The sequence below is a fragment of the Pseudoliparis swirei genome, chromosome 8, assembly GCF_029220125.1.
Source record: "Pseudoliparis swirei isolate HS2019 ecotype Mariana Trench chromosome 8, NWPU_hadal_v1, whole genome shotgun sequence".
Classification (NCBI taxonomy): domain Eukaryota; kingdom Metazoa; phylum Chordata; class Actinopteri; order Perciformes; family Liparidae; genus Pseudoliparis; species Pseudoliparis swirei.
The window spans coordinates 13220333-13248330 of record NC_079395.1 but is presented as its reverse complement, the minus strand read 5'-3'; the positions used below and the strand labels follow the sequence as shown (position 1 = coordinate 13248330).

The 27998-nt window shown below is 44.6% G+C and overlaps 1 protein-coding gene across 2 annotated transcripts; it reads right to left on the bottom strand.

The window, feature by feature from the left end:
- Window positions 1-4: 4 nt before the first annotated feature.
- Window positions 5-27780, bottom strand: LOC130197600 (protein unc-13 homolog A-like). Of its 2 annotated transcripts, none has more exons than XM_056420349.1 (41): window positions 27228-27780; window positions 23460-23489; window positions 23143-23242; window positions 21432-21549; window positions 21161-21284; window positions 20518-20588; window positions 20255-20309; window positions 19820-19849; window positions 19413-19626; window positions 16090-17175; window positions 15845-15947; window positions 14592-14635; window positions 13928-14006; window positions 13270-13344; window positions 12946-13165; window positions 12089-12316; window positions 11785-11926; window positions 11358-11527; window positions 11118-11233; window positions 10211-10374; window positions 9857-10010; window positions 9513-9581; window positions 9149-9238; window positions 8691-8825; window positions 8407-8534; window positions 7830-7915; window positions 7552-7678; window positions 7371-7467; window positions 5844-5987; window positions 5649-5726; window positions 5137-5214; window positions 4968-5056; window positions 4716-4859; window positions 4221-4344; window positions 3562-3618; window positions 3376-3456; window positions 3008-3155; window positions 2646-2702; window positions 2213-2299; window positions 1953-2109; window positions 5-1856 (listed from the first exon to the last, which is right to left on the bottom strand). In XM_056420349.1, the coding sequence occupies exons 1-41, from the start codon at window positions 27247-27249 to the stop codon at window positions 1568-1570; spliced, it is 5610 nt and encodes a 1869-aa protein (XP_056276324.1). In that variant the 5' UTR covers window positions 27250-27780; the 3' UTR covers window positions 5-1567. The 2 variants fall into 2 exon arrangements, with proteins under 2 accessions (XP_056276324.1, XP_056276325.1); XM_056420350.1 differs by having other exon boundaries at window positions 20255-20297.
- Between the last annotated feature and the right edge of the window lie 218 nt (window positions 27781-27998).

The following is a 27998-nucleotide window of genomic DNA, read 5'->3' as shown; positions in this document are numbered from 1 at the left end:
GATGCTTGGCGGTGACTCCGATGGCTTTTTTATTTGAGAAAAGAAAAACAAGCTGTGGTTCGTGCAAATTTGGTCCAAAAGGCAAATAGGAATTCAAGGACAAAACACTCTCTTTGTTATCCAAAATGTGAGAACAAGCTTCCACGCGTCAAGTGGAAATGAATCTACAACGAGAATAAAATAAAATAAACAATCGTAATAACTTTCCCATTCCTCGGGTCTGGATATTGCAGTCGGTGCTCCTGTATTTATATCGACAGCCCATACATGTCGGTGTGTAAATAGAATATATTGCTCACAATCTCAAATCCCATTTTTCCAGGTGTGACAATCAGCCCACACACACGCACACGCACACACACACACAATAACAAAGACACACAGTGTTCTCAGGGGTTTGTACTTGGTAAAAACCAGAAGGTTCCGTGAACATACAAAACAAACCACTATTGCCTTAAAGAGATGTTCAGTGTGCAGGCGACCAGAAGGGACTTCTGCATCGCACGTCCTGTGGGCTCCTCCAGTGTCACTCATGAGAAACCTTCTGTGTGGCGGTGTCTCTACGACACAAAGGAGGAGCAGGAGGAGGAGGAGGAGGAGGAGGAGCAGGAGGAGGAGGAGGAGGAGGGCACGCTGCCAAAAGAAGCATGGACAGTGTGTATTAGTGCGTAAACAAACATCCCAGACCACTAATCCTGTAGCCCTTGTTGGAGTTAATGTGCGCTCTCGGGGGGGGGGGGGGGGGGGGTATTGCTTCGTTTGTTGTGATGTTGAAGCAAGTCGAGAAAAGCAAGAAGCGCATCGTGACCACGACCTTCGTCTCTGTCGACACACACACACACACACCAAATTATAAAACCCTATTATACCGGGGTTATATATGCACCATGCTCACACGCGGTAAAATATTGAAAGGCCCCCGACTTTTATGTAGGGAGGGGGTGCGGTTGCCATGGTTACAGCAAAGTGAATCACAGTGTTCCTGGGGTCAACATGCAGGACGTTAGGACGACAGACTAGCAGTGGCTGTGCACAGACTTTTTTTCAGGACCTCAGATCCGTGCCTGAACTCTCCAACCCACGCAACACATCACAGGGGGCGGGGGGACTACCCAGAGCAAACGACGAGGGGGGAGAGAGAGACCAACGTACGAGAAGAACGATACACAGTTGGACAGGCAAGCAGACAGACGGAGGGGGGGGGAGGGGGACAGTTCTCCTGAAGACAGAGAAGCAAAAGTGCAAAGTGGTCGTCCTCAAACTGTCTCGCGGTGTCGTCGTCGTCACATCACACCTCAACGCACGCCGTCTAAAAGGTGCGATGTGAGCTGGAGTGACGGGTTGACAAGCGCTCGCTAATTAATGTGAGGAGGAGAACCGCAAACTGAAAGCTTGGAGTCGAGCTGTTGAAATATTCAGAGTGAAAACGTGAATATGCATAAACATCCTCCTTCCTGTCTGCATTGGTCATGTGAATGTTGCATAATGTCTGCAGGTCTATGTACACTGGAGCATCTTCACACGGCGGTGTATCTATGTGGGCGTGGCTACGAGAGGCGCGTCCTCCTCAGCTGCGGCCCTCCTCCGCCGAGCGCTGGTCCGACTTGAGCTTCACGAACTCTTTGGCCACGTCGTCGTTGTTGCGCTGAGAGAGGATGCGCAGCACCGTCAGGCCCGTCTCGTCCATGTTGACGCGCCGGCCCAGCGGCATCCAGCAGGTGACGCTGCCCTTGCCGGCGATGTCCTTCACCTGCACCACGGCCACGCCCACGGTGCGGTCCTCTCGGGCGAAGCAGTAGTCCTTCACGCACACCTGCAGCTCGTAGCTCTCGGGGCCGACCTCGGTGCCCAGGGAGCTAAAACAAGAAGGAGTCACGTCCACGTTTTACTTCCCCGTCTGCCTTGGAGTTTGACTCGGTCGCCTCGTATGTTCACACATGGCTGATACTCACAACTGGAAGCTCTCAATGAACTTTGGTGACCAGCTGTTGTTCTTGGACTTTGTGGCAAATTTCCTCTTCTTGTCGCTGAGGTGAGGGCCGATGATGTAGACCTCCACGAAGGGCCTGAAGCCCTGAGCCTTCCACTGCAGGTCGTTAGCAGCCACCACTGGGGGACAGACGGAGGTCGAATGAAAGAAACGACACGTGAGAACAACATGGAGACGACGTCGCCGTCCGCTCAGGTTTTCATTTGTTTTGTATCCTCTCACCTTTGACACTGATCTTGTGCTCTCCGTTGGGTTGGGGTAGAATGTCCACGCCCATGACCACCTCGCCGACTGCATCCACTCCAGATGCTGTGAACACACACGCAGCGATTACCTCGTTGAATGGGAGCACATTTGTCTCCGCTGATGTTTGTGCTCCAGAATGTAGCACAGCTGAGGTATAGAACTGCAGAATCAGCAGGTTTTGAACTAAATTTGAACTTGCGGAACTACACACACACACACAGACACAAACACACACATACACACAACTTAACTGCTTGGTGGAGGCTAACACCTCGAGTCAGTAATTCTAGTTCAACCAGTCTTTTAAACGGGTTTTTACTCAACCATAATAGACATTTTTGTTCATCAAATGGTGAGAAATAACAGTAAAATGCAAAGATGTCAGTCAAACAACACTGTTGATGCACACCTTTCTCCGGCGGTGTGTCTTCATTTGCGGTGCACCTGATCCCTTTCCCTCCGTGGACTGAGAGGTGACAAAAGAAAGCGTTGGAGGACGGAAACGACGGAGAAACGGGAGAAGAGCATGTCAACAAAAACAGAGACGGCTGTGTGTCGCGGAGCAAGACATTTTAAAGTGTCCATCATTCATGTTTTCCTCATCTAAAATCCATCTGAAACCAGTATTTGCTGATATACTGTAATAAAATAATTTCTACCAACACTGTGAACAGGTTTAATTTTTCATCTCATAATCCAATTTTAATTCCATAGACCTTGGTAAGAGTAGGAATAAGCAGCAGAGCTCTCTGAGAAGAAGTGAAGTCGTACCCTGAGCGCTCTGCGAGAGCACGAACTTCCTGATGAGGTTGTCTGTGGCCTGCGTGTACAGAGATAAGGCGTAGCGCAGCGACTGGAGGTCCGGACTCTTCTCCAAGAAGGTCTTCTTCAGGCCCACGCCGCCCGCATGGAAGTATTGCTGCGTATCCGATATGACGCGTTGCAGATGAACATGCAGAGAGGCGAGGAGGACAACACACAGCGTCAGCTAACGCACACACACACACTCATGTTTATGATGCTTACGGCTACATGTTTTTGTGATTTATATTTCAATATACACTAGATATTGTAAAAGTAACACACAAGCCTCAGTTTCCCTGCCAGCTGTTGTGTTTGCGTGACACGGCGTACAATACCTTAATGGTGTCCAGCGCCAGCTCTATGACTGCACACTGTTTGGGGCTGAGGGCCTTGGCCTCCTCTCGGTTCATGTGCTCCTGCAGGACAAACCAAGGAGTCAGTCCACAAAACAGATTCCTCTAAAAATGTGCTATTTATTTTTCCAAAATGTTTTTCTAGTCGACGCCGTCTATTTTCCTCACCTTGAGCTTGGAGAGCTGGCCCAACTCCTTGGCAGCGTTGAAGATCATCTGAGTGCCCTGTGATGGGACAGCCAGGCGAGTGGAGAGGGGAGAGATACAAAAGGGCGGTGTGCAGTTTAGTGAGATGCGAGTTGAGGAGCTTTAGTGAGGACAGACAGCAGCGTATGCAAGACAAGAGGGGGAAGAGTCAAACTGCAAATGCAATATTACTCTCTATATATATATATATATATATATATATATGAACCAAACATTCAGACAACAAGCTATATCTCGGGAGAGGAAGAAGGTTCTAGTGCGTTGGTGTCAGTCAGTATTGCAGCTCTCATGGCAGGAGATGCTGCTTCTGGTGCAACATGCTGCCATTGAAACGGGTTGGATGCACGGAGATCCACAGAGGAGGACAAAGAGTTGGAAAACAGAACAAGTGTTTCTTCATGCAGACAGATTCTGCAAACACACACACGCACATGCACAAGCAAGAACACACACACATACTTACAATAACCTAAGAAAAGAAGGAAGGGGCGAGAGAACGGGGAAATTGCCAGGTAGATGGGTTAATGTACGATCACAGTGGACATGGAAATTCAAAAGCAGAAGAAGAAGAAAAAAAAGTGAAGACATTTAGGAGTAGATGTCTTTTTTTAACCACATACCGTCTGGTCGGTGAGAGTCGGAAGCACAATAGTTTTTTCCATTGTATTCATCACCAGTTTCCAGAGCTCCTTCAGCACTCTCTTGAGGACGGTCTTCTCACAGATCTTAGCAAACAGCGACAGGCTGAAACACAAACACAAAGCTTTCAACTGACAGACACGTGGCACTGAAACACGTGTGTGTGGAGTGTGTGTGCTGGTGGAGGCCTTGTTGATATTCATAAAGGTACTCAGAATATATAACTCACTTGGTATCGTTTGAAGCCTTTTGATACCATGCAATACTTGAGCGTCAGTATCTAAACAAAACTTATTTTCACTTGCTTAGTTTGAGGAAAATCTACATTTTTCCCATAAATAATTCATACCTCAAACTAAATATTGAATGTTGTCTTAGTAAAACCCTGATCCTGAACCCTGAAGTCTAAGAATCAGACCAAACATTCACTGCCAACTTCTGAGACACATCTATTATTGAACAGTATTGATACTTACTTGCTGTCCAGGAAGTCCATTATGGGCTGCAGGACGTTGTCGGCCTCCTGAACCACGCTGCCGTTGGCCGGGACAGTTTGACCTTTGACCTGGGCTAGGATGTCTCCCATTTGCCTCACGTTGTCCTCGATCTGCGGCTGGAAACTGAATCGCCGCACAGAAGGAGAAACATGCAAACGGACTTTGAATTCATCGGGACAAAGTGATTCCAATATATCTTAGTTCCGCACGGGAATCGAGCTGCACACCCACCTGACAGCAAAGATGCGGCTGAGGTCGTCCATGACGATGTTGAGCTTGTTCTGCAGCTCCTTGAGGAAGTCGCTCGCCTCCAGATTGAGCTGGAAGAAGACACATGGGATAAATACAACAACCACGATGTTATAGCACAAGCACAACAACAGCACGTATGTAAACTCACATCTTTGCCTCCCATGGCCTCAAACATCTTCTCCAACTGAACTCTGAGCTGCTGGATGTTATTGATGATGATACATGGCTGAGGGGAGAAAAAGAAAAAACATCATTACACTCTCCTCACTCCCTTTCCTCTGTCTGCTCCCAGTGTTTTATTGTAATCAATCACGGTTATTCCTCCTAACTTTTGTATGGCATCTTTGGCAAAATAACTTGTTGATGCAGGTCAGGAGAGTTGTCAGTAATTACTGCTCCTCCAGGGGCTCCTGGTCCCTCTGGGAGAGCCGACTCCACGTTCAGCTAATTACACAGCGCGACTCACTGTGAAGCACTGCATGGCTCCAACAGTAAAGAGCAGTTTAGTCTTCATTAAATTTATCAACTCGACCACATACGCCAACGACTATTAATTCAGTCACTTATTCCACTGAATCACAATTTGTATCTGGTGTCTTGTTATTTCAAACTTTGTACACACTGTAATGTCTTCTACTTTAAAACACTGTTCACACCTACCACTTTCTCCTTCTTGACATGATTTAGAAAGTCCTTGTCGATGATGTCAGCGTAAGACAGCAGGACGTTGCCAATGGTCTGCGGGAAAGAAGCAACAGTGGAATAAGTGCACACTCGCAGTGAGAATATATCGTGTTGAGAGCGACTACTCGGGTACAGGCAGCGTGTGTGAGAGCATGAGCAGCTGGAAGTCACCTTGGCAAATCTCTTCATGTAGTTGCCGACGATCTGAGGGTCGGGACACTCCAGTTTGCGGATGATTTCAAAACTCTGATTGAGCTGAGAGAACACGTCGACCACCGAGCAGGAGAACAACGCGTGCTCTGAAGTAACCTGGAACTGGAGACACGAGAAGAAAGGGGGGAACGTGTGGATGTGTGATGCTGCAGCACAGGAAGTGAGGAGTCGGATGCCCCTGAAGGCCACCCCGTGGGAGAAGTTCTCAGTGCTGCTACGCTTTATCGACAGTGAAATGGAACCCTTTTTCTACGGCACACGACTGTGAGCTGGTTCCTCCGACAGTCTTCGGCTGAGAGGTTATGAAGAGTTGCAGGACCTCCAGCTTGGCCATTAGTGAATATAGTGTTATGGTATGTGACTGGGCCTGGGGGCCGCTATTTCTGCTGACGCAGGGATGCAGAAGCTGTCTCTGGCGACAGTAATTGGACCCAAAGAAGTCCCGACATACGAGCTGGAGGAATCTTCAGCTGCTGTGGATCGACCTTCTGGTTGTGTGTAGATGTCGGCGCGGGTGAGACTGAGTGTGCTTGTGTGTGTGTGCGCCTACATCGACTTTTCTTTTTCATTTGCCTTTGGTATTGAGTCGTTATTGATCGCCTTGAGGCCTTCGACCTGTTCTTCTCAGCCCCTTGAATGTGCCGAGTCAGGAGGAAATGTGTGAGTTGCCGGAATTTTCATGAGAAACGCATGAATACGTTTCATGAGAGGGAAATGCTGCATGTAGGAGGTCAGATTTAAGCTTTCATCGTGTATTTTATTACTGTCAGCAGAATTGGATTGTTGAATTTTAGTCAAACTTTGATCTCACATGACTTTTTCTTTCCAAACTCTTTTCTCCACGTTTTTTCCAGCTCACTTTGCCGTGTAAACTGATATTGTTTATTAAAGGAATGGTTAGACATTTTGAGATATATGCTTGTTTCCTTTTTGTTCCTGAAATTGGATGAGAAGATGCCACTCGTGTCTCTTCAGTAAATATGAATTCTCCACCTGCAGCTTCTCTCGGCACAAAGACTGAAAACAGTCTAGAGGAAGACATGGCACCCTACCAAGAACCACTCGTAAAACCAGTACAACCAGTGTTGTTTTCACATTTTTTGTATGTATTTAACAAACAACGGATAACATGTTAATTAGTGAGCTTCACAGGTGCTGGTAAGTAGATCTTGTTCCTGTTGTCCAGAGCCCAGCTGGCTGTTTCCTCCCGTCTGTTTGCTAAATTAAATTAGCTCGCTGCTGATGGTAGTTTCATACGTTACAGATGTTTGATCCTCTCATCTAACTCTTGGACAAAAAGTAAATAAATGTATTTCCCTGATGAACAAAAGTAGTCCTTACGAATAAAAATTAGGGCAGTAAAAAACTTAAACCTGGCATTTAAAAAGGAACATTTGAAAACTGGGGGTTGTCGTCTCATATTGTGAGGTTGTGTTTTATAGCACTAGCATCTTACTTGTGAAGGATATATATGAAAGCAATTACCCCGTCTTTTTTGTCTCTCTCCAAGGCTCCATGCAGAAAATCTCTGGACACTTCTTCATTCTCGTCCAACCACATGACGACAAATGGTTCAAACCAGCTGCAGGACGAGGAAGGAGCAGAGACAACATGAGTCTCGTGCCAAAGAGGTAGCTCTAGAGGACAAGCCGCTGTTCATACTTACGCTGGATATTCAGGTACGTGCTTCTGGAAGGTGGACAGCTCCTTGCAGTACTCATTGTAGAGCCACTTCACCTTGAAGTGTAAATTCATGTAATCTGCGCTTTTACACAGGCGGTTCTTTTCATGCTCTGAATATCAAAGAGAAACAAAGGCCCATGTCATCACTCTTTTCCTTATATACAGTAGTTTACACACAAAACACACTCATCACCAAGCTAATGACTCCTCTTACTAAGAGGCCTGGGATCTTCCCCATCCCAACAACACACAAACACCTACCCTCCATGGCGTATTTCATATCTTGTGCAAACATGTTCCACATGACTTCGGCGCTGATCTTGCCAACGTTCAGTTCCTGGGGAAACCTTTGAGAGGAGAGGCAGCACTCAGTCTTAATCCAGCTCTGTACCCAGTAACAGTAATCTATTGTTTCACAAGATACCCCAGCCTCATTGTTGATCTAACTCCATCAGTGCTTCTTCTGCATTTCTATATTAACAAGACAGTTATTATAATTGTCACCCAAAATAAAGCCAATGAGTTCCTTTTAAATCCATAATCATAAATAATAAATGAATGGATTTTAAAAGTAGCATTGGATCCCCATCAAACGATTCCCACCCACCAAAGCGGCTGTTGTACAGGAATGACTCGTCTGTCTACACACAGTAACACACAAACAAATAGCTCAACACTCCTCACCTTATATTCTGTTGCTTTACCTTTTTTATTTAAACAGATCCCATACAGCTGCTCATGAAGGCTTAGTTTTTCCAAGACTGGCCTCAAAAGTTCCAACAGTGCCTCTGCATGAATAGTTTGAGGAAGTAAGTCGATGATATGAACAGAGACTCACTGATTAAGGCAAGGAGTGTAGGAGTTTTTGTCCTCCTCTATGATGGAGACGATGAGGGTGATAAGTTTGGACCAGAAGTCCAGGTTCTTGGTGCTGGGGCCCTGCTCGTCTGAAGGGACGGCCTTGGACTGGAGACACAAAGAAGTTCTGGATTCATATCGTAACAGCTACACTTAGAAAGAATGTATCTGCAGTGAGAGCACAGTATTGGCACTAAAGAGCAGGAATACTGTAATGGCATTGATTGCAAATGCACACACACACACACACACACACACACTTACAGGGTCTGTCTGATATTCCCTGTTGTAGAGGTCGTGGCAGTTGTTGAAAATGTACTCGTAGGTGGAGTTAAGACAGGCCTTCACACAGTCCTTCACCACCTGGCTCGCCCTGGGGGGGCTCTGCAGCTCTTGAACCTGAACACAAATGTTACAACAACAATATGGTTGAATCCAGTTCACCTCAAAGAGCTGTCAGACACACAGTCTCGGAGGTTATCTTAGTAGGAATTTAATCATAAACTCACTGAGCTGCACAAAGTCAACCAAAATACAATAACACGCTGACTCACACACAGAGTTAAATGATAATCGCTTGTGTTAGGATAGGGTAATGTTAAGTTGATTCTCAGTTCATGCCGTAGGCTACTTTCCAGAAAGTTCTGTGAATTTGTACCATGTTAGTTGTTACGTGCTTAAGTGAAAAGAAAAGATCAGATCAATATTCAAGTGATCCTTACCTTCATCCTGAAGAATGTGATGCTTGTCAAGAGGTCAACTGTAGACTTAAGGTCTTGGAGTCTTTCAGGACTGCTGGCAGGGAAATTATTCTGAAAACAAATTCACAAACAAAGCGAGAATTAGAAAACGGCCCAAAATGTTCACCTAAGTTTCTTTTTCTTCAAGTAATAACATGAAGGAAATAAACACCGAACACAGCAGTGACCAAATAAAAACAACATCATTTTCATTTCATCCCAAACACAGAACAGACATTCCTACACATGTACACACAGAAAGAGCACAAGCTAAACTGGATTGAAGACGTAAGTAACTTAGAATCGAAGCGTCTTGCATTAGTCACGACAGAGATACGGTCAGTACCCGGTACATGGACAGGTCAATCCTCAGCGAGTTGTGCAGCTGATCCAACAGTTTGACAAACCTCTCCTTCTAAACCAAAGACACAAAACAGAAGAAACCGCGGCTGAAAGATTATTTGTTACAATTTAACTACACAAACACTCGACTGGAACTGACGAGGCTCAGCCTATTGGATGTTTGGATAAGTAGGCGGGGCCACATTGAACTGACTCATCTACAGCCTAAGGGACCGAAGAGTCATTTCTAAGGAGTTATTAAAAGCAATATTCTGAAGTATAGCATTTTACAGTTTGAATATGGGGCTTCTTGTAGAATATAGTCACATATATGAAGAATGGACTCACGCCAAAGTTTGATGCAGCAAATCTGTCCGAGGCAGAAACATTGTTGGAGGACTGGGTGGTGTGGGCGTAGTACGCGTTGATGTTGGCAAGCAGGGTGCTCATCACAGCCGGCACGCCTGGGCACATGTACTTCGATGACAAGCAGGCAAAGTGGCTGTGGAAGTGGCAAAAACAACATTTACTGCTTTTACTTGCTTCTGTTACCCGTGGATTGGAGAAATAAATTATATGTACAGTAGTCAACATATCCCTGTCTGTACACAGGTATAATAAATCCAATGCTTCTAACTCAGGATATGATCTTTCTTATTTAACTTTCAAAGGTAAGCAGAGAGTAATGGCTGAGGGACTGACGTCATGGCCTGGTAGATGGACTCTACTCCGTATCTCATGGCAAACTCATCCACGATCTCCTGAGCAGTCTCCTCAAAATACACCTTCCAGGCATCGTCCCCTTTGGCATCCGGGATCTTTACGACACCGCCATTCTGATCCTCAGTGGTGTACTGGAACAGATGCTGAAAGAAATGAATAGAATTTTAAATACATGTACATCTCATAAAGGCAAAGCCATACAGATGAATTATCTGAGGCCTTAGATCTACTGTCAGCGTTAATGTTTGGGTAGTCAGACGCCTTAATGACACCAACCAAGTGACCGCGAGGGAACACAACAACTTATTCATGTGTTTTTATATGATTAGAAGACTTTTAATTATCTGCTGATCTAAAATGCACATCCAGCTGGTGTGAGGAGACAATATAGAGGCAGATACATTTGGTTCAGGTAAACAGTCTGTAACTAAAAATATCCCCAAATCCATTTTAACACTCAAGTTCATAATTTGAACACAGCTCCTCAATAATTGCATCCCCTTCTTACAATCCTGTAGTGTAACAGGATTAGATATGAAACTGTGAAATAGTCAATTGGACTTTGTGAGAGTCTCATATGAAAAACTGTGTCTGTGCCTGTCCAGGGCACCCCGATATGTATTTATGAAAATGGCTCAATAATTAAAGACAATTAAACTGAACGACTGTTACGACAAAACTGATGTTGGCCATTTAATAATACCAACAAATTTTCCCAGGATATAAGGGCCGAAACACAGAATTCACAAGGTGATTGAGTGTGTTAACGTTAAACTGGAACTTATAACCTGACAGGGTTGCTCTTGCATCTCTAATGTTGTAATTTCAAGTGAAAATAACCACAACAACATTGAGAAGATTTCCACCAGATGTCCACTTGACTGACCTCATGCAAACAGGTGTACTGGACATGGTAAGGAGCCACCGTCTCCTCTCCTTTGATCTCCACACTTATGTGCATCCGGATGGCTCCCGACACAGCAGACTTATCAGTTCTCTTGTCTGTCAAAAGAAAGTAAGATATACAGTACATGCATTACATCATCCATTTCTTGTCCTGTTTTCTCAGTGTGACCTGCTGCTGTCTCCAATTCTCCAGCATCTTTTCTCTTAACTAGCAACTCACCCAGGTTGTACCAAACGTCCATCTCCCCGCTCAGAGTCCGGACTTCGATGATGGTTTGGCCCAAGAAGTCATCGCTCTCACGTTTGAACTTCTGTTTCACGCGTGACTTGATGTCATCATCCTCGTCCCACACGCGGACTTTGATGCGGTCAGACGAGTTGTGGCATTCACTGTATAATGCAGAGACCAACATTGTTGGCAACAGTAGAGGTCAACGACTGTGATGCAGAGGAACACATCCTAATGGTGGAGGAAACATGGGAAAATAGACTAATCTCTAATTTCTGTATGTTAGTCTGGTGAGTAAAGAAAAAGTCAATGGAGTGTTTTAAATACATTTCCTGAGATATAACCCTAAAATAGAGCACTACACCAAATAGTGACATACAATGGCATATCAGCATTTCAAACATCCCACTGAACTCACAAGAAAAAGTTTTCTTCCCAGACAGGGTTGAGGTTTCCATAGATGGTCTTGGTTCTCTTCTTGGTCTTCCCAACTTGAACAGTTACATACGGGTCACTGGAGCCGGTTTTGTCTTTAGCCTGCAGGCCCTGAGCACAAGCCACTGAGGAAGAGACAGTAAAACATTAAAACAATTACCCATGCAGCTCTGTGACTATTTGCTCTTTTATTTTATCGATAACAACAAAAGAAAACAACATGATATTTAATATCAGAAACAGCATGTCAGTTTTGTTCTGTACGACAGATGAACCCTGTAACTCACCAGTGATGCTGATCTTCGCGGACCATTTGGAGGTCCCATCAAGCACACTCTGCTTGATTTGTTTCATCTGCGTGCCGTGTGTTGTTTTATCGAAGGCGAACACTTCCAGAATTAGTTCAAAGATTTCTGGTTTGTTCCTCTCTCGGATCTTCATGCGGTCCTTCAGGACCATGATGATATTCTGTGTCCGGTCCTCTGCCCCGTGCTTGGAGCTCTTCTCTGCAGCTCCTATGAGACGGATGAATGAAGAGAGGGATGTAGGAACAACAGTTTATAGTGTATATTTAAGGCAATATGGTGCATGTGCTCGCAGCTTATCTCCTCCCAATCAATCTAAAACATCTTAGACATTTCGTTGACTAGGGATCTTCCCCAAAATATTTCACTATTATGGCGGAAACTGTTTCCATTTAACCTCTGATCTGGTCAGGAAAAATTAGATAGTCAGAGAGTAAAAGACCAAAAGATGTTGTCACGATCTTATGAGACTCCTTAGACAGCGGAGTGATGACTTATGCATTCTATAGATTGACTCAGTATAGGAATTGGATAAGTCACCCCGTGTGGAGCAGAATTAGTTAAAGCCGTATGGATGCAAAGGCTATGAGTAGAAAAGAAAGGAGAGGCATGGGTATGACAGCACACTACTCAAGAGATAAATTGGAAGGGAAGAGGGAGGAGAATGTGAGAGTGGATAGAGAACAATAATAATGTGATGTGCAGGAGGTGCAAAAATAGGTTTATGGTTTGTGTGGAGCAATGAGTATGTGTATAAAGTACAACATATGCATTTGGTTAAAAGTGTGTCTTTGCAGGTGTACAGAAATGTGTGCGTGAGTTGATTCTGCGACTCTTACTCTGCAGACAGTCGGCATTGAGCAGATCTTGGCACTTATCATGGCATTTGACGCCGCACTCAGAGCAGCGCATGCCTTGCCGGGCGATACCCCAAAGCAGCCCCTCGCATTCGTAGCAGTAGGTGGGTGTGGTGGCAGTCCACACCTCAAAGTTGTGTGGGGTAGTGGAGGAGATGGGGTAGAGCAGAGCCTGCAGGGTCTTTTTATAGACATGACTTTTCTGTAAAGGACAGGGAGGAGAAAAATGTGAGTTTGATGCCAGCAGTGATTGAAGGTTGGAGCATCCTGAACAGAATAGTGTGGAAGTGAGATGAGGAAACCCACCAGCTCTTCATTGCCGAGCGTGGTGGAAGCCATGGCGGAGGTGATTCCAGCTTTACGAGAGTTCTGCACTAGAGACTGGGGACAAGAGGGCAAACACAACCAAACGGTTCATGTTTCAATGTGAACTACACACTGAACCTCATATTGTTGTTGGATTTAGCAATGGGTACATTTGTATGGGGTGAACAAGCACTCACCATTAACTGATGGGTCCAGGCAGTGAAAAAGAAACACTCTATTAGGAATTTCAAACAACGAGCTGCAGAAATATGTACGATGCATTGTGTGTGTGAGCCACTATGCATCTGAAAGGTATGCCCTAAACTCCAGAGAACATTTTAACTATATTGATTACTTACTATAATTATAATAATATCAGATATCCAAGCATTTCATTCATCAACAAATCAAGCATATGAAGGGATACCAACACGAGTAGCCTTTATGAGTATATTCACAAAGCTCAGCATGAATATGATTAGCTGTTTTCAGAGTAAGGGAAACTAACTACAACTAAAGCATTAGAGACAGGAATAGATGATTGGGTCAGAGTAAACTGAGACTTAGTGAAACTGATGATGAACAAGAAGGATTTCAGGCCACCTCACAATATTGGTAAACATGACTGCTCGTATGTGTGTCCATGTTTGTTTCTCACCAGATCTCGTATAGGCGGCATGGATTTCCTCTTGCGAAGATCAGGCATGCTGTCAATACTGTAGAGTGCACCTCCCACTCTGAATGAGAAAGGAATGAACCATTATACATTCATATAAATATCTTCATCAATATTTACAGCAGAGCTAACGATCATCAAAAGTTTTCCTATGAAATTGTGTGTTGTTACCATGGGGCAGATGTAATTCCCTCTATCATTGTTCCTAACGCTGCTCCCGTCAAGGACTGGAGAGTTGTGCAGACTGCCTCGTCTCAAATAGTGGGAGTGACACTACACACACCAGGGTATTATTTCTGAGTTTTTATTTAGCTAACTTAGCACTTGTTCAGTATGCAGCCTCAGTTCCAGTCTGAGGTCTGCCTCATCGACAAATGACCTGCCAGCTAAGTCAGGGCAGCCCACCGCATTCGATACTCACTGGCCAAATGCCATGAAGGGAATGAGCCTGAACGGAGGATTCCCAGACTAAAGAAAAGCATTTTCAATCCAAAGCAGTGGTGGCAGATTTCAACAATGATCTGAAAATCCTTTTAGTTGAGGTTATGGAGTTATTGCAATAGCTTGACTAATACAATGTGTAACGTACAATTTGTTCTGAGTAAGAAAAAGCATACTACTTGAGGAACTGAGAGCAGACACTCACCCTCCTTTCCCAAACCATAGTGAGCTGGAGGTCTCTCCTCGAGCCTGAGAGAAAAACAAAGAAGGAATATCAGACTAAGACACAAGCAGCCGTAAGCCCATCCCCTCCAGCTTTTTCTAGCATTCATGTACCTTATAAACAAGGCTGCATCAGTAGGGTTTAAGCATCTCATTATGAAATAGCTACATGTCTATCTCATTTGTGTATTTATTTCATTGGTGGTTAAAAGTGGGCTGGGTCAGTAACAACTGTTGAGCAACAGCATAACATCAGAGATGCTCCTCACAATTTAAAACTGAGAAATAAACCTGCCAAGACTTAAAAGAATCGGGCCAGCACAGCTGGGAACTCCATAGGAACTAGTCACTCAGTAAATATCACCCGTATTCATGTCATTAGAGAATACCGGTTTGGCATCTTTACAGTGTGGATTATGATCACAGCTCTTAAGATAACAGAAAAGATCAAACTGCTGTGAAGATGAGTGAGCATGGTGAAGATGTCTAGTGACACACAGTGAGAAGTTTGCTTTCCTTCTTTCGCTCAAGCATCCAATCAGGTTGTACCTACCTGTCAGCATGCTCCAATGGTGGCCGAGCAAAGTGCATGCGAGTGTCACGATGGCAATGACATGAAACTGGAAAGCAAACAAAGGGGGTTTCGGCACAAACAAAAGAAATAAAAAGACGAGCAAAAAGAAGCCAAATGGACTAAAATGCAAACGTGACACACATCAACATAAACATCAAAGAAAGTGATTCATTTTCTGCCCAACTGAATTCAAAGGGAATGAATAGCAACATAATATGTGGATAAAATATGCAAGTGAAAACGGATCAAGCGGAACTTAATGTGTAAAAAAAAAAAATGTCAAGCAGTTTTGTGAAGGAATGGTGTGGAGCAGCACCTCAACTCAAATATAAGGTTTTCTGTCTTTGGAGCCATCAGTATTTGTATTTTAAGAAAACTAAACGGTAGCAGCCATAGAATATGAAACACATTCAGTCTGCTTTCTGCTGTCTTGCAAAAAACATGATCAAAATAGAACTCAAGAGCTGACTGTGTGTGCCCTGTCCGTCACATAAATAATGCACTGCACATACATATTTAAAAAACACTTTTAGAGTCTCTTTAACTCGGGTATATCTTTTCGTTACCAGGGTGGAACTGTTAAGAAGATTTGGACTGGACTGTTGTGGAGGACAGAATTTAAATGTGGAACGAGAGGGTGGGGTTCAAACCAGTGATCTTACCTCCCGAAGCTGTTCTAAGACTTTATTGTAGAGCCGGAGCCAGTTCTCTTTGGCTCTGACTGCTGGATCCACGGGCTCTTTGGGCTCTTCTATGACAGGAGGACTAAAACAAACAGAGTTTGACTTTGAGCCAAAATGTCTATAGCTAAAACATTTATATGATTAGTGGTAAACGTGTTGTTACTCCTCTAGTCTATTTTTGTGGTTGAATGAATTGATCTGATTCCGTCACCCTTCACCCCTACCTTTCAGGAAACATCTCTTCTTCCTCTTCTGGTGTGGGCGGACAGCTCTCGTCAAACTCCTCCTCTTTCTCCTCCATGGGGAATGTCTCCTCTGGCTGAGCAGGTGGCGTCTTGGCCTCTTTTTTCAACATGATTTCCTCCTCTAACAAAGGCTCTTCTTCCTCCAGCTGTAGCGCCTGGTCCTCAGGGGAAGCTGACTTTGTGGTGGCCGCTCCATCGAGATTGGATTGAGGCTGCCCGGAGGATTGGGTCTGTTGGGAGGAAGGACCGATGGCAGTCGAGGGGGGCTGGGAGGATGAGTTAGCCACGGGGGCTGGGTGGGATGGAAGGACAACAGTGGCGGCAGCAGACTGGCTTGGTTGCGCTACGGCTGAGGCGGGAGGGTGAGACTGGGCAGGATGACTGGTGGGAACAGAAGACAAGAAAGTAGAGGCCAAGCCTGAGACTGCAGCAGTTAGAGGATTGGCCATTGAGAAGAAGGAAGTGGCAGATGGGGCTGGCTGTGCTTGTGGCTGTTTAGGTGGTTGGGCTGTTGGTTGACCAGAGGGGGGCTGTGCTGATGGTGCCCCGCCAGGTGGATGACACTGGTTGGATGTTTGGTTGGGAGGTTGAGTAGGGGGCTGCTGTTGGTGTAAAGTAGGCTGTTTCTCCAGAGGAGGTCTGGAGCTTGGTACATCCAGAGTTGGGGGAGCTGTTGACGTTGGGGTGGGGGTAAACGGGGGCTCCATGTCCTCACTGAGGGTCCCTTCCAAGTTGTACAAATCCTCATCATCATATATCATCTCCTCATTCTCATAGAGGCCCTCCACTTCTCCCTCATACAGTCTTCCATCCTCCTCCTCGTACAGAGCCCCTTCCTCTCCTCCGTCTTTGCTGTAGCCGCCCTCGTCGCTGTACGCCCCCTGGGTCTCATCGGGGTCCCAGTCTGGAGAGCCTTTACTGCAGCTAACCGAGGAGTGGCAGGAGTGGTAAGAGTCGTTCTCATCGTAAGGGTCCCTCTCTGCATACTCAACCCCATAGTCCTCCTCGCTCAGCTGACTGCTGCACCGACTCAGCTCTGCAGACGATGCATAGCTCCCCGACGGACTGAAGGGAGAAGTGAGGAGAAAACAGAAACGGAGCTCAGAGGAGGCTAATTATAATGATTGAGGGATGCAGTATTGTACAGGCACTTCCATTCAGGCTATTATTGTATGTATATATAAGCATTTTAAATAAATGGTTTTCCCCCCATTTACCATAATCTCAAAACTGCTTCTAGAGCACTTTATTAGAGCGCTCCATGGCCTGTACACTTTGCACTCGGACAGCCTAACTAAAAAACGTTTCTACATGTCTTTTGGCAGCCTGAGTATTGTTGATGGCTAATCGATGAAAAGCACTGGAGATACAAGAGTACCAGACAAGCAGCGAGAAATACAGCAGAACAGAAAGGTGAGAGGCCTCCAGGAAGCCGACAAAAGAAAACTCCGGAAACAGGAACAAAGTATTTTTGGTCCTGGATGAATGGGGATTTTAAAAACAGAATCGAGGCACAGAGAGGAAGGAGGATGGTTGGGGGTAGAGGGGGATAGTGAAGACAATGAGGGAGTGGTGGGCACAGAGATAACATAGAAGGAGAGAGCACAGGGAGTGAGGGAATGAGTGTGGAGCGCTGAGAGGAAAGAGATGAATAACAATGGGCAGGGCTAGAGGATGTTGCCCTGTCCAATACACTCACACAAGCAGCTAATCTTATGTGCAGTATTGACCATTAGATTGCCAGTTGAATAATGCATAACACAAGAGGTGAAGGGATGCATAGTTTCAATCCCAGACCCTGAGATATACAGGACTGTCTCAGAAAATTAGAATATTGTGATAAAGTTCTTTATTTTCTGTAATGCAATTAAAAAAAAAAAAAAATGCATTCTGGGATTCATACAAATCAACTGAAATATTGCAAAGCTTTTTATTTTTTAATATATGTTTACAGCTTAAGAAAACTTCTTTTTTTACTTGGTCTGGCAATCAATATATAAAAAAGAATAAAGGTTTTTTTTATTTCAGTTTGATTTTTGAAAGAATGAAGAACATTTATTTTTTTTTTTTTAAAATGCAAGAAAAAAATAAAATTATTTATCACAATATATTTTTTTCGAGACAGTCCTGTATGTCAATACAAGATGAGAAAGTAAACTGAATTGTAAACAACAGTTGGTCCTTATGACCCTTTGAAGCACACACACACACACACACACACACACACACACACACACACACACACACACACACACACACACACACACACACACACACACACACACACACACACACACACACACACACACACACACACACACACACACACACACACACACACAAGGAAAAAGGACAGGTCTAAATAATAAACTGAATGATGGTGACCAAGTCAGATTGTTTGTGATGCGGATTACCAGGAAATTAAAACAGTTCACTTGCTCCACCTCACCTCCATTAATGTAGAGAGTGTGCGTCTTTGCCTCCCTTTCCTAAAATTACCCATCAAGTCGTTGGTTTTATTAATGTTAAACAGCAGGATGTTCTTTGAGAACCTGTTGTTTCCTCAAACATGAAGTTTCACTGTGGTTTGTGATCTTCCGATGACAACAGTGTGATCTGCAAACTTCACAAGAGAGTTCTCTTCATGTCAGCGGCGTCGTGGGACGACAGCGTCAGCAGGAGGGGTGCTGGGGAACCGTTTCTTCTCAAAGCACTTCATCATCATTTAGAATAAAATATTATGTATAATTAATCTTGAAGGATATCGACAGAAAATGAACGTCAATTATTAACTTTGATATAAATTGATCATTGAAATAGGACATATAATGAAAACTCCCATTTTCAGTGTTCATGAACAAAGATTTGGGTATCTGGAGTACCAACCCACAAACTGTGAAATAAGACAATGATGTAATGTTTTTGTTGGCTGATTAGAAAAAATGTGACTCAACAAGCCACTCAGATTTAGCTCCTCTCTCTTCGTCAAATGCAGGCTCAGTAGAATATGCCGCCAACCATCTGAATAGCTCAACTCAACTTTTCTGGTAAACCAATCAGAACTAGACTTTCACCAAACGGGTGGATAAAGATGTAGAAATCCAAAATACAATCATGAACATGAATGTGAGCATGACATGTCCCATACAATAAAATGATACATGTGAGAAAATGTGCTCGAACAGAAGTGTCATAATAAAGTCATCAAACTAACTACAAAAGATCAGTTACACAGTGAAATCTCTCCACGGTTTGCTAAAATGTATCTTGAACTTTCTAACTGCACTGAAGCAGCTACACACCTGACAGTCCTCTGATGTTGGTAGTCGTGGTCATGGCTGACGCCCGAGCGGGGGTAAGTCAAGCTTCTGGAGTTGCGGTGCTGCTGGCTGATGGGATACTGGTGGACAGAAGCGTTGGGCTGGGATGTGCTGTAGTAGGGAGGGGGGATGCTGTTACTGGTTTCACTGCGGTAGTCGCTGTCCCTGTCGTCCACAGCACTGTCTGGGTCTTCATCTGCACAGAGGTACATGCGCATGGCAAGAGAAACACATTCAGCAGTCTTTTAAGGTCTCCTCGCAATGTGCAGTAATAGGAGAACAGAGAAGTGAGAGAAAGAGATAAGAAAGTAAATATGTTCATCACAATATACATTTTAGCACCTATTTAATTCTCCAGAATCTGATGTGTGTACCCTGTGTACACTTACTTTGTTGTTCTCCCCATAGACTCCAGTTACCTGCAATGAGACAGGATGGTGTCAGTATTGATTCTAAATTGCGCTGGTGTCCGAACATGAACATACATTTACACGATGTAACCATCAATGTTCCCACACTGATCTGGTGAATGGGAAGAGAGAGGGGGACACAGAGGGAGGGCTGTGCCTCCAAGTCTTTGCACCTGCACCTGTCAGCTTGTTCAGCACCTTGGTGGAACATGGCTGCAGACATCTGATGCCCCTATCCATCCTGTACAACGCAGCAATCTTTTACCGTTTAACACATAAAAACCATTGTGTGTTTACACGCATAACACACACTGATCTTAAGCAAACTAATTACATCTCAACAGCTAAACACATAATTATCTTCTCTGGCACAAACAAACGAGTGGTTTAATACGAACAGTGACTGTCACTTACAGCACTGGGTTCCTGGTGCACGTAGAGGGCGTTCCTGCTCCTCCTGGTAAGAATACTGGAGTCAGACAAACATCAAATGTACACTATGAAAGGCACTAACATTTAAAGAAATATAACTTATGCCTATATGTAGTTTGTGAAGAAAATGTAGAGTTGGATTTCATCTTATAAAGTATGATATAGTTCATACACTAATGAATCATGTTGGCATGCTCCCTGAATATGATTGCTGAGGTATTAAATTAAATGGGTTGACAGCTTACATCTTGGTCCCTCATGGCATTGAGCTGCTCCAGTTTTTTAGCCCAGTATCGTGCCTCATCCTCGGGGATATCTGAAAACGACAAGCCAGACAGTTTCAGGTGGACAAAAACAACCCATATGAAGACTGTTTTGAAATCCATACAAACTCAAATGGATTCTGAAAAAAGTTTTTTAATACAACCCATTTTCTAATATTATTTGACCCATATACTCTGGCCTGAGACATAGACAATTGGCCTTTTCACTTACAGCCTGAAAGCCAAGCCCCTATCAATAGGTTCACAAGCTGAGGAGACAGGTCTCCTAAAGTATCGACTTGAGGAAAAAGAAACAGTAAGAAAATAACACCCAATCAATGTTAAGAGGAACACAGCTGAGAGAGAAAGGACAGTAACACTTTCCCCACATACACACAGACAGCGTTGAATACACATCCCTGAAAAGTGGGTCAGTTATATTAATCAGTGAGAGATTCTTGGTGTCAATCTATCACTGTTTGGTGTGGAAATATACAGAGAGACATCATTTATTCAAGTCCTCTTCTCCTTCCTTCAAGGGTTGATGATTTCCTATATTTTCATATTCTCATCTGCTCCATACTATCAACAGTGTCTGACATTGATGTGAATATTGATTGCTCACCGAGGGGCAGCTCAAAGCGTGTGTCGAGCAGCACCAGGTGGAGAGTGGGCTCTTTGGTGCCACAGATCTCATTATCAGTCATGATGACCTGAGAGTCCAGTGTGAGCCACTCCCCCGGACCCTCCTGCGTACAGAAAGACATTTAGCAGCTGACACACAAACAACACACTAATGGATGAGCATGATGAAAACATGCCCAACCACCAGCTGAGCGAGTCCCTTGACTACAGAGTGTTCAGCTACAGTATTCCTCCAGTGATTAGTGGCAAACCTCATTTGACTGTCGGATGTCATGGAGGGGAATCCACACAGTGCCAACCATGGTGTCCCAGATTAACCCTTTGTTCCACACTTCTACCGTCAGACCCAGGTCCAATCGGTTAATTTCGCTGGATAGAAGAAGAAAGACAAACAAAACTGCTTTAATATAACAAAGTAAATGTAAAGACAGCTGTGCAAAGTAATTAAGTGCATTTACTGAACAACTAGACTTAAATACGTTTTTGCGAGTACTTGACTTGCCTTTAATTTTTTTATAATTATACTCCACTTCATTTCAAAAGGAAATATTTATTTGACCGCTGTAGTTACTCAGATTAAGTTTTTACATTAAAGAACATATTATTAACTTATAAAATACAGGGCATTTTAAAAGATTAAACTTGTAGTCGTTCAAGGTCAAATTATCCCAATATTTTACAGGAGAAAAGTATATTTTGCTGAAAATACTTTTACTTAAGTAGGTGTTTGAACAAAAGATATTTAAAAATGCTAAACACACAGAGGCAGCCATATACACACACAACGCACAGGAAGTACTCATGGGCTTCATTGTGCCAAATATAAGACGTGTCTCTGTGGGAGCAAGGCTGAAAGAATCTAACATAAAACATTTACAAAACAGCAGAAAGCAGGACAGAGAGAGAGAGAGAGAGAGAGAGAAACAGAGACAGAGAGACATAGACAGACAGAGAGAGAGACAGAGACAGGCAGAGACAGAGAGAGAAAGAGAGGGAGAGAAAGAGAGGGAGAGAGAGAAGAGGAGTGTGATAAAGGGAGGAGGTGATTGTATCGCATGCCATGAGGAAGAGAGTGGGACGTTTATTTCAGAAATAGGGGACTGTCTTTCCCGTCTCAGTGGTGGCTCCTCTCAGGATACGGGCCTGTTTGCCGGGCTGTGACTGAGGGGGCCGGGCATGAAGAGGCAGGTTGACGGAGGGGAAGAGGCTCGCTCAGCAGCCCAAACATTACATAACACAGCTTCCCTGATGCCAGCCCGGTACAACGCTCAACGCCTCCGAACATCTTACAAATGCGCAGGACTTCGCTGTCAGCCTGCCTGCCGCATCCCACACGCTGAACGGATCTCACCACTTATCGCCCGTATGCTGCTACATTTTCAATGCGACACTGGTAATCTCTTTGTATGCTAAACACCATATAATGTTTTAATGACTGCAACAAGCTATCGTTCCAATAGTTAATGAAATATAATCTCAAACAAACTCATTTAAGATGAGCGTTGCTGCACATGACGCCTAGAGAGCATTGATAGGAGGAGAGGGAATATGCGGGCAAAGGTACGGCTGAATTGGGAAGGCGAGGGGGGGGGGGGGGGTAGATAACGATCAAGGAGTTGTGTTTAGAAGAAGTGACAGAGGAGAGGAAGGATGGGCTGGGAAGGAGCCACGGTTGAGAACGAGGATGAGAGGGGCAATAGGGTCGAGGGAGAGCAGATGAAAAAGAGGATGAGGTGGATGTTGGAGGTGAAGATGAGGAAGAGCAGCTTAAAACAATACAGGGATGAAGGAGCGAAAAAAGAGTAGAGGGGTCTTGATAGAAAGTAGGAGATTTTTTAAAGCACTCAAGCTGCTGAAGTGGAGGAGACGAAAGGATGAAAAGAGAAAGCAGACGGAAGAGCGAGGGAGGAACAGAAGGAGAAGAAGAGAGAGAGTTCTGTCTGAAGATAATGAGGGACTCACAACATGAAGTCTTGCTCCCAGCTGGGCAAGTTGCCCCTGACAGCAATGGTTGTGCTCTTCACATTTTGTACCTTTAGAGTCACATAAGTGTTGAATTTCTCTGTTCAGGAGAGAGGGATGAAGAAAGAGATGGGTTACAGTGAAATGTGTCTGCATTCGTAATAAGAATGTGAGCTCTAGATATTACAGTCGACAGAGAATTACATCCCGTCTATTCCAGTAATGGCTGCAGCATGTAATGTGTCCCCAGTCTGCTTATAGATTTATGTCAGATAACAGCGAGTCTCTCTTTCCATTGCCAGGATCCCAGGTCTTACCTTGGGGTCCATCCAGCTTGGCTTTCTTCACTGTGGACACAGAGAGGGACAAAGTCACACAGAGGAACGCCATCTGCTTTCACCTCAGAGCGCTCCTGCCTCCCCTATTTCTGGCTTTTACACAGAGAACAGGCAACAAGAGGATAAGCGTGATAAATTAAGTCAGTCTTATGCTACATTGAACTGGACTAACCATTTTAATACATGTCAGACATGTATGTTCTAATCCCCACTGACTGACATGTATTCAGTGGATACTCACTTACTACTTGAGTGTTAACCCAGGAAACTGAGTTTGCAACTAGGAAGATTTGGAATAAGTGCTCTCCCTTTTTTGCCAAAAGGTCGGTCCATGTTGGCACTGAGTGTGGCAGCAAAATATAGAAACAGACAGAGCTGGAAAAACATGGACAGCTTTCCTGCTGCGCTTCATCAGTTCGGGATACAGAACCTGGAAGTACACTTTACCCACCGGTACATGCAAATAAAAACAACCATATAGCACATATTTAAAAGTCCTAAATACTCATATTTTCATTAACAACATGTTTATATGAGAAGGAATTCCAGTTGTAATAGTAGATGTGGTATAAAACCATTTCATATTTCATAGTAATAAAATAAAGATGCAAGTGTACAATAATGTATTTATTGTACAAACATTCAAATGGTCAATACCACCTTTATAAAACAGTGTCAGAGGGTTTTTAAGAGTAGCTCTCTCTCTCTCTCTCTCACCAATTCACGACTTATCTCACAATGTTCTCCACAGACCATCCATCCACACCAGAACCAGTCGCCATAGTAACCACCAAAAAAATAAAAGTTGACATAAAATTGCCCGAGTCAGCAACGCACTTTTCTTGTTTCTTTTGCTCACGACTTTTACTTTGTATTTCTTTCATGAAACACACCAATCCAAGCTCAATCTGCAGTTTAAGTGCCATGCTGTTACATCAGCAGGCACAGAAACGCGCGCGCACACACACACACACACACACACAACTGCAGTGACTCACTCACATACACCTGCAGTAATGACTAAAAATGAAATAAAAATAGAAATCTCTGCTTCCATTCATACCTCACCAATCTTCATTTCAACTGAAAACGCAACACACATAGACACACACGCTGTGCCCTTCTGACTCAACATCCATTTAATGTCCAGTTCAGTTTTTAATGCAGCTGAATGCGCGCTGTAAATGTTAAAGAAAATGACATCACTCAATGCAACGAATGAAGACACGACGGGAACCAAGCGGTGCTTTGAGCAGTTCTTCCACATTGTTTCGGCGGATCAGAGCCGGCTTCATGCTGTCTTTTAGTGTCAACACTAAAACAGCCCGGGAAATATATCAGAGCATGAGGAGGATCAATACAAATGGAATTGGATAATAGCACACAATCATAAATCTCTCTGACAAGGTGAGTTACAATGAGAAATGTCCACAAGCTCCACACGTTTTTAAGCAGATAAGAGGACCACGACACAATTACTGTCCACGTCAGGGCCCATAACTCATAGACAGGAAGGATAAACTGACTCAAATATAGGTTATAGGTAGTAGCCTAGGTTCAGAAAATGAGGTCAACTATTACTATCGATCAAAATCTGATTAAATGTCTTTAAGGACATAACAAATCAAAGAGTTTTTGTTCATAAATCACAGAATGTGCAGAATATTCTGCAAGACCCAACAGTACATTTCGTGCAGCCCCAATTATTTCATTCAGGAAGTACCTCCGACACAGCAGACTCTGACTTATGGGAACTAAGCGGATTGCCAAGAGAACAGAGACTTGACGGGGAGTCAAGCAAACCCTCCAACACGAACTGTCAGGGACTGACAGGGGGAGCGGGAGAGTGCAGCCATCCACTCACAAACTGAGGGCTGACATGATTTAGATAGACGCCGCCTCATTTTTAAGGATTACACATACACGCAGATCTGCAGTCGTCCTTTCAACTGCCGACAGAGACATTATACCCCAGATCTCGGGACACGGAGGAAACTACATTTCAAAATGCGTAATATCTGCAGGAGAAGACGGCGACTTGTTCCAAGTTAATCTGTATCCGTGTCTGAATTCTGCTTTGACTGCAGATGCTCCAAAAAATGCTGCCTGTTCAAGAAGGACAAAGTACTGTGGAGGCCAGAAATAGCTCCAGTCAGGGAAGCGTGAATGATGTAACGGAGCAGAAAGAGGGCTCTCTGCCAAGGCGCGTAGTCTACGACGCTGACAGCCGCAGCCGGTGTTTATGAATGAATAACGCTCGGGGTCTGAATGACACCGGGGGCCGACTCGGTGCAGGGCCAGGACAGGAGGGGGGGGGGGGGGGGATCCATGATGCACCTGATGTATAAAAGGTGACTTTGAAACCACTTTCATTGTCATTCGGTCTTCTTGTTTCCATTCGTCCATCTCCACGTCTTGAACTCAAACACGCCTCCACACACATGCTTACTGACCGGGTTGTGATCAGATTGAGAGCGTTATGGATTCGTGGATTAATCGGTTAGACGATCAACAAAAGAGAACGGGAGAATAACCCGCACATGTTTTTATCATCAATATGTGTGATTTTTTGGTCTTGTTTTTTTCAAACACTAAATATTTGTGGGACTTTGGGATCTTAGAGACCAACAATGTATCGATTCATTGAGAGAATATATACACAGTTAATATACAGACTTAATCATGGTTGGTTGCAGATTACTGATTCACAGTTTAGGGGTTGGTAGAAAGATACTCGACACACATTCAGGTCCTCTTCTGCTTAGAAATCGAGTCACGTTGCAGTAAAACTGCAAAGCAAAACCTCGCTAATTGTCATCCGTGTATGTTTCAATGTGTGAACACAACACTCAGTTGATAGTTGAGTTGTTTTGGCAATTATGCTGATTCAACCTCTGTCTGTTCAACGAAAGCCAACCACGCACCGGAGGACCACAACATGCGTGTCAGAAGGGTCCCCACTACACCCAGGTTGTATATTCCTCTCATGACTGCACCCTGGTGGTGCTACCGTAAGAGCAATCACAGCAGATGCTTACTCGTCGCACCGAGAGGCGACGGTGTCAGCATCACGAGCTATCGGGGAGTCTGGTGGGAAGGGTGACGCATCGCTTCAGGGGAAACGACAACGTTGAGAAGGGACGAGCATCTCCAGCTGACGAGACAAGTATTCCCTCACGACTACAGCGGAGGCGGCGGCGGTGCGGCAGCAGCATCAGCATCAGCATCATCAGCATCATCAGCATCAGCACCAGGGGCTTTTCCCCGTCCTCCACCTCCTTTGACTGCCCACGCATGAATGAACACAGCCGATGACAGACACACACACACACACACACACACACACACCGCTTCTCCTCCTCCATGAAGCCATTTAGAAACTCAAAAGAGACAATGAATGATCAACGAATGATCATCAACAATTCTATCTATTTTTTTTTTTTTACTATCAGAGAACCCATTCACACAAGGCGTCGTTACATGAGTAAATAAGCAGCATGCCACTCGGCAACAGAGCCCTTAGAAGTATCCCAGTGGCATCCCCAAAACGTGCCACGGAGCCCGGCTCCCGGGTGATTTACTGATGGATCAGCACAATCCCTCTCGCTGCTCACCGTACACGACTTTTCCACGGAGCCGATAGCCCGCAGGCTCTGTCAGACAACTGGTGCAGCCCAACCGCGAGGAAGTGACACTTCAATCACATCAAACCGGGGGTTTCGTCGCCCCTCTCGGGTCCTCTCTTACCTCCCACACATAGCAGGGACATCTCTGGTAGCGGTGGGAGCGTCCCCGGCGGTCCTCTACTGAGAGCTCCGGGATTTGTTTGGTCAGTCCGTTCGTCTCTTGGTTACAAAAAATAAAAAAATAAAAAAAACTCAAACCGCCCAACCGTCACCGTAAATGGTAACGGAAACCAATTAGCTTCATACCGGAACCGCTTTTCTCTTTCTCCGCAGAGCTGCTGCTCTTTTGACAGGACAAGACACACGGGAGTGAAATCCTCGCCCCCCTCTTCATCCTCCTCTGCATTGCCTCAGCTCTCTTCCGCGGCTCCTCCTGCGCGCACAGCCATCTTGTTTCAGCAGCACCCTGCGCGCGAGGACAGTTCCCCCGTGCCGGCCTGACGTCACGGCTGATGAGTAGCAGGCAGCGAGCGAGCGAGAGAGAGAGAGAGAGAGGGGCACGCCGTGGGGTGAACGGAGGGGACACAGGCGGGATGGGGCTGAATTAATAGCGGCCTGGCCGGTGTGCTGCACTCCATGATGTCTTCGAGGGTTTTCATTCATTGTTTTCAGTTGCAAAGCATTTTAGAAAAGTTGTCTTTTCTAGGATTTGTTTGATCTAATATACCCAGCTTTGTTTTCTTAATTTAAAATGTATTATTGTATTTATTAAATTGTACTCGACAGACTCTTCAATCACTTCATGTTTACCTGCTTGTCAACATTAATGTTTGGCTACAATAATTTGGAAATGACATGATGTGATTCCTAATGCTAAAGGTCATGATTTCCC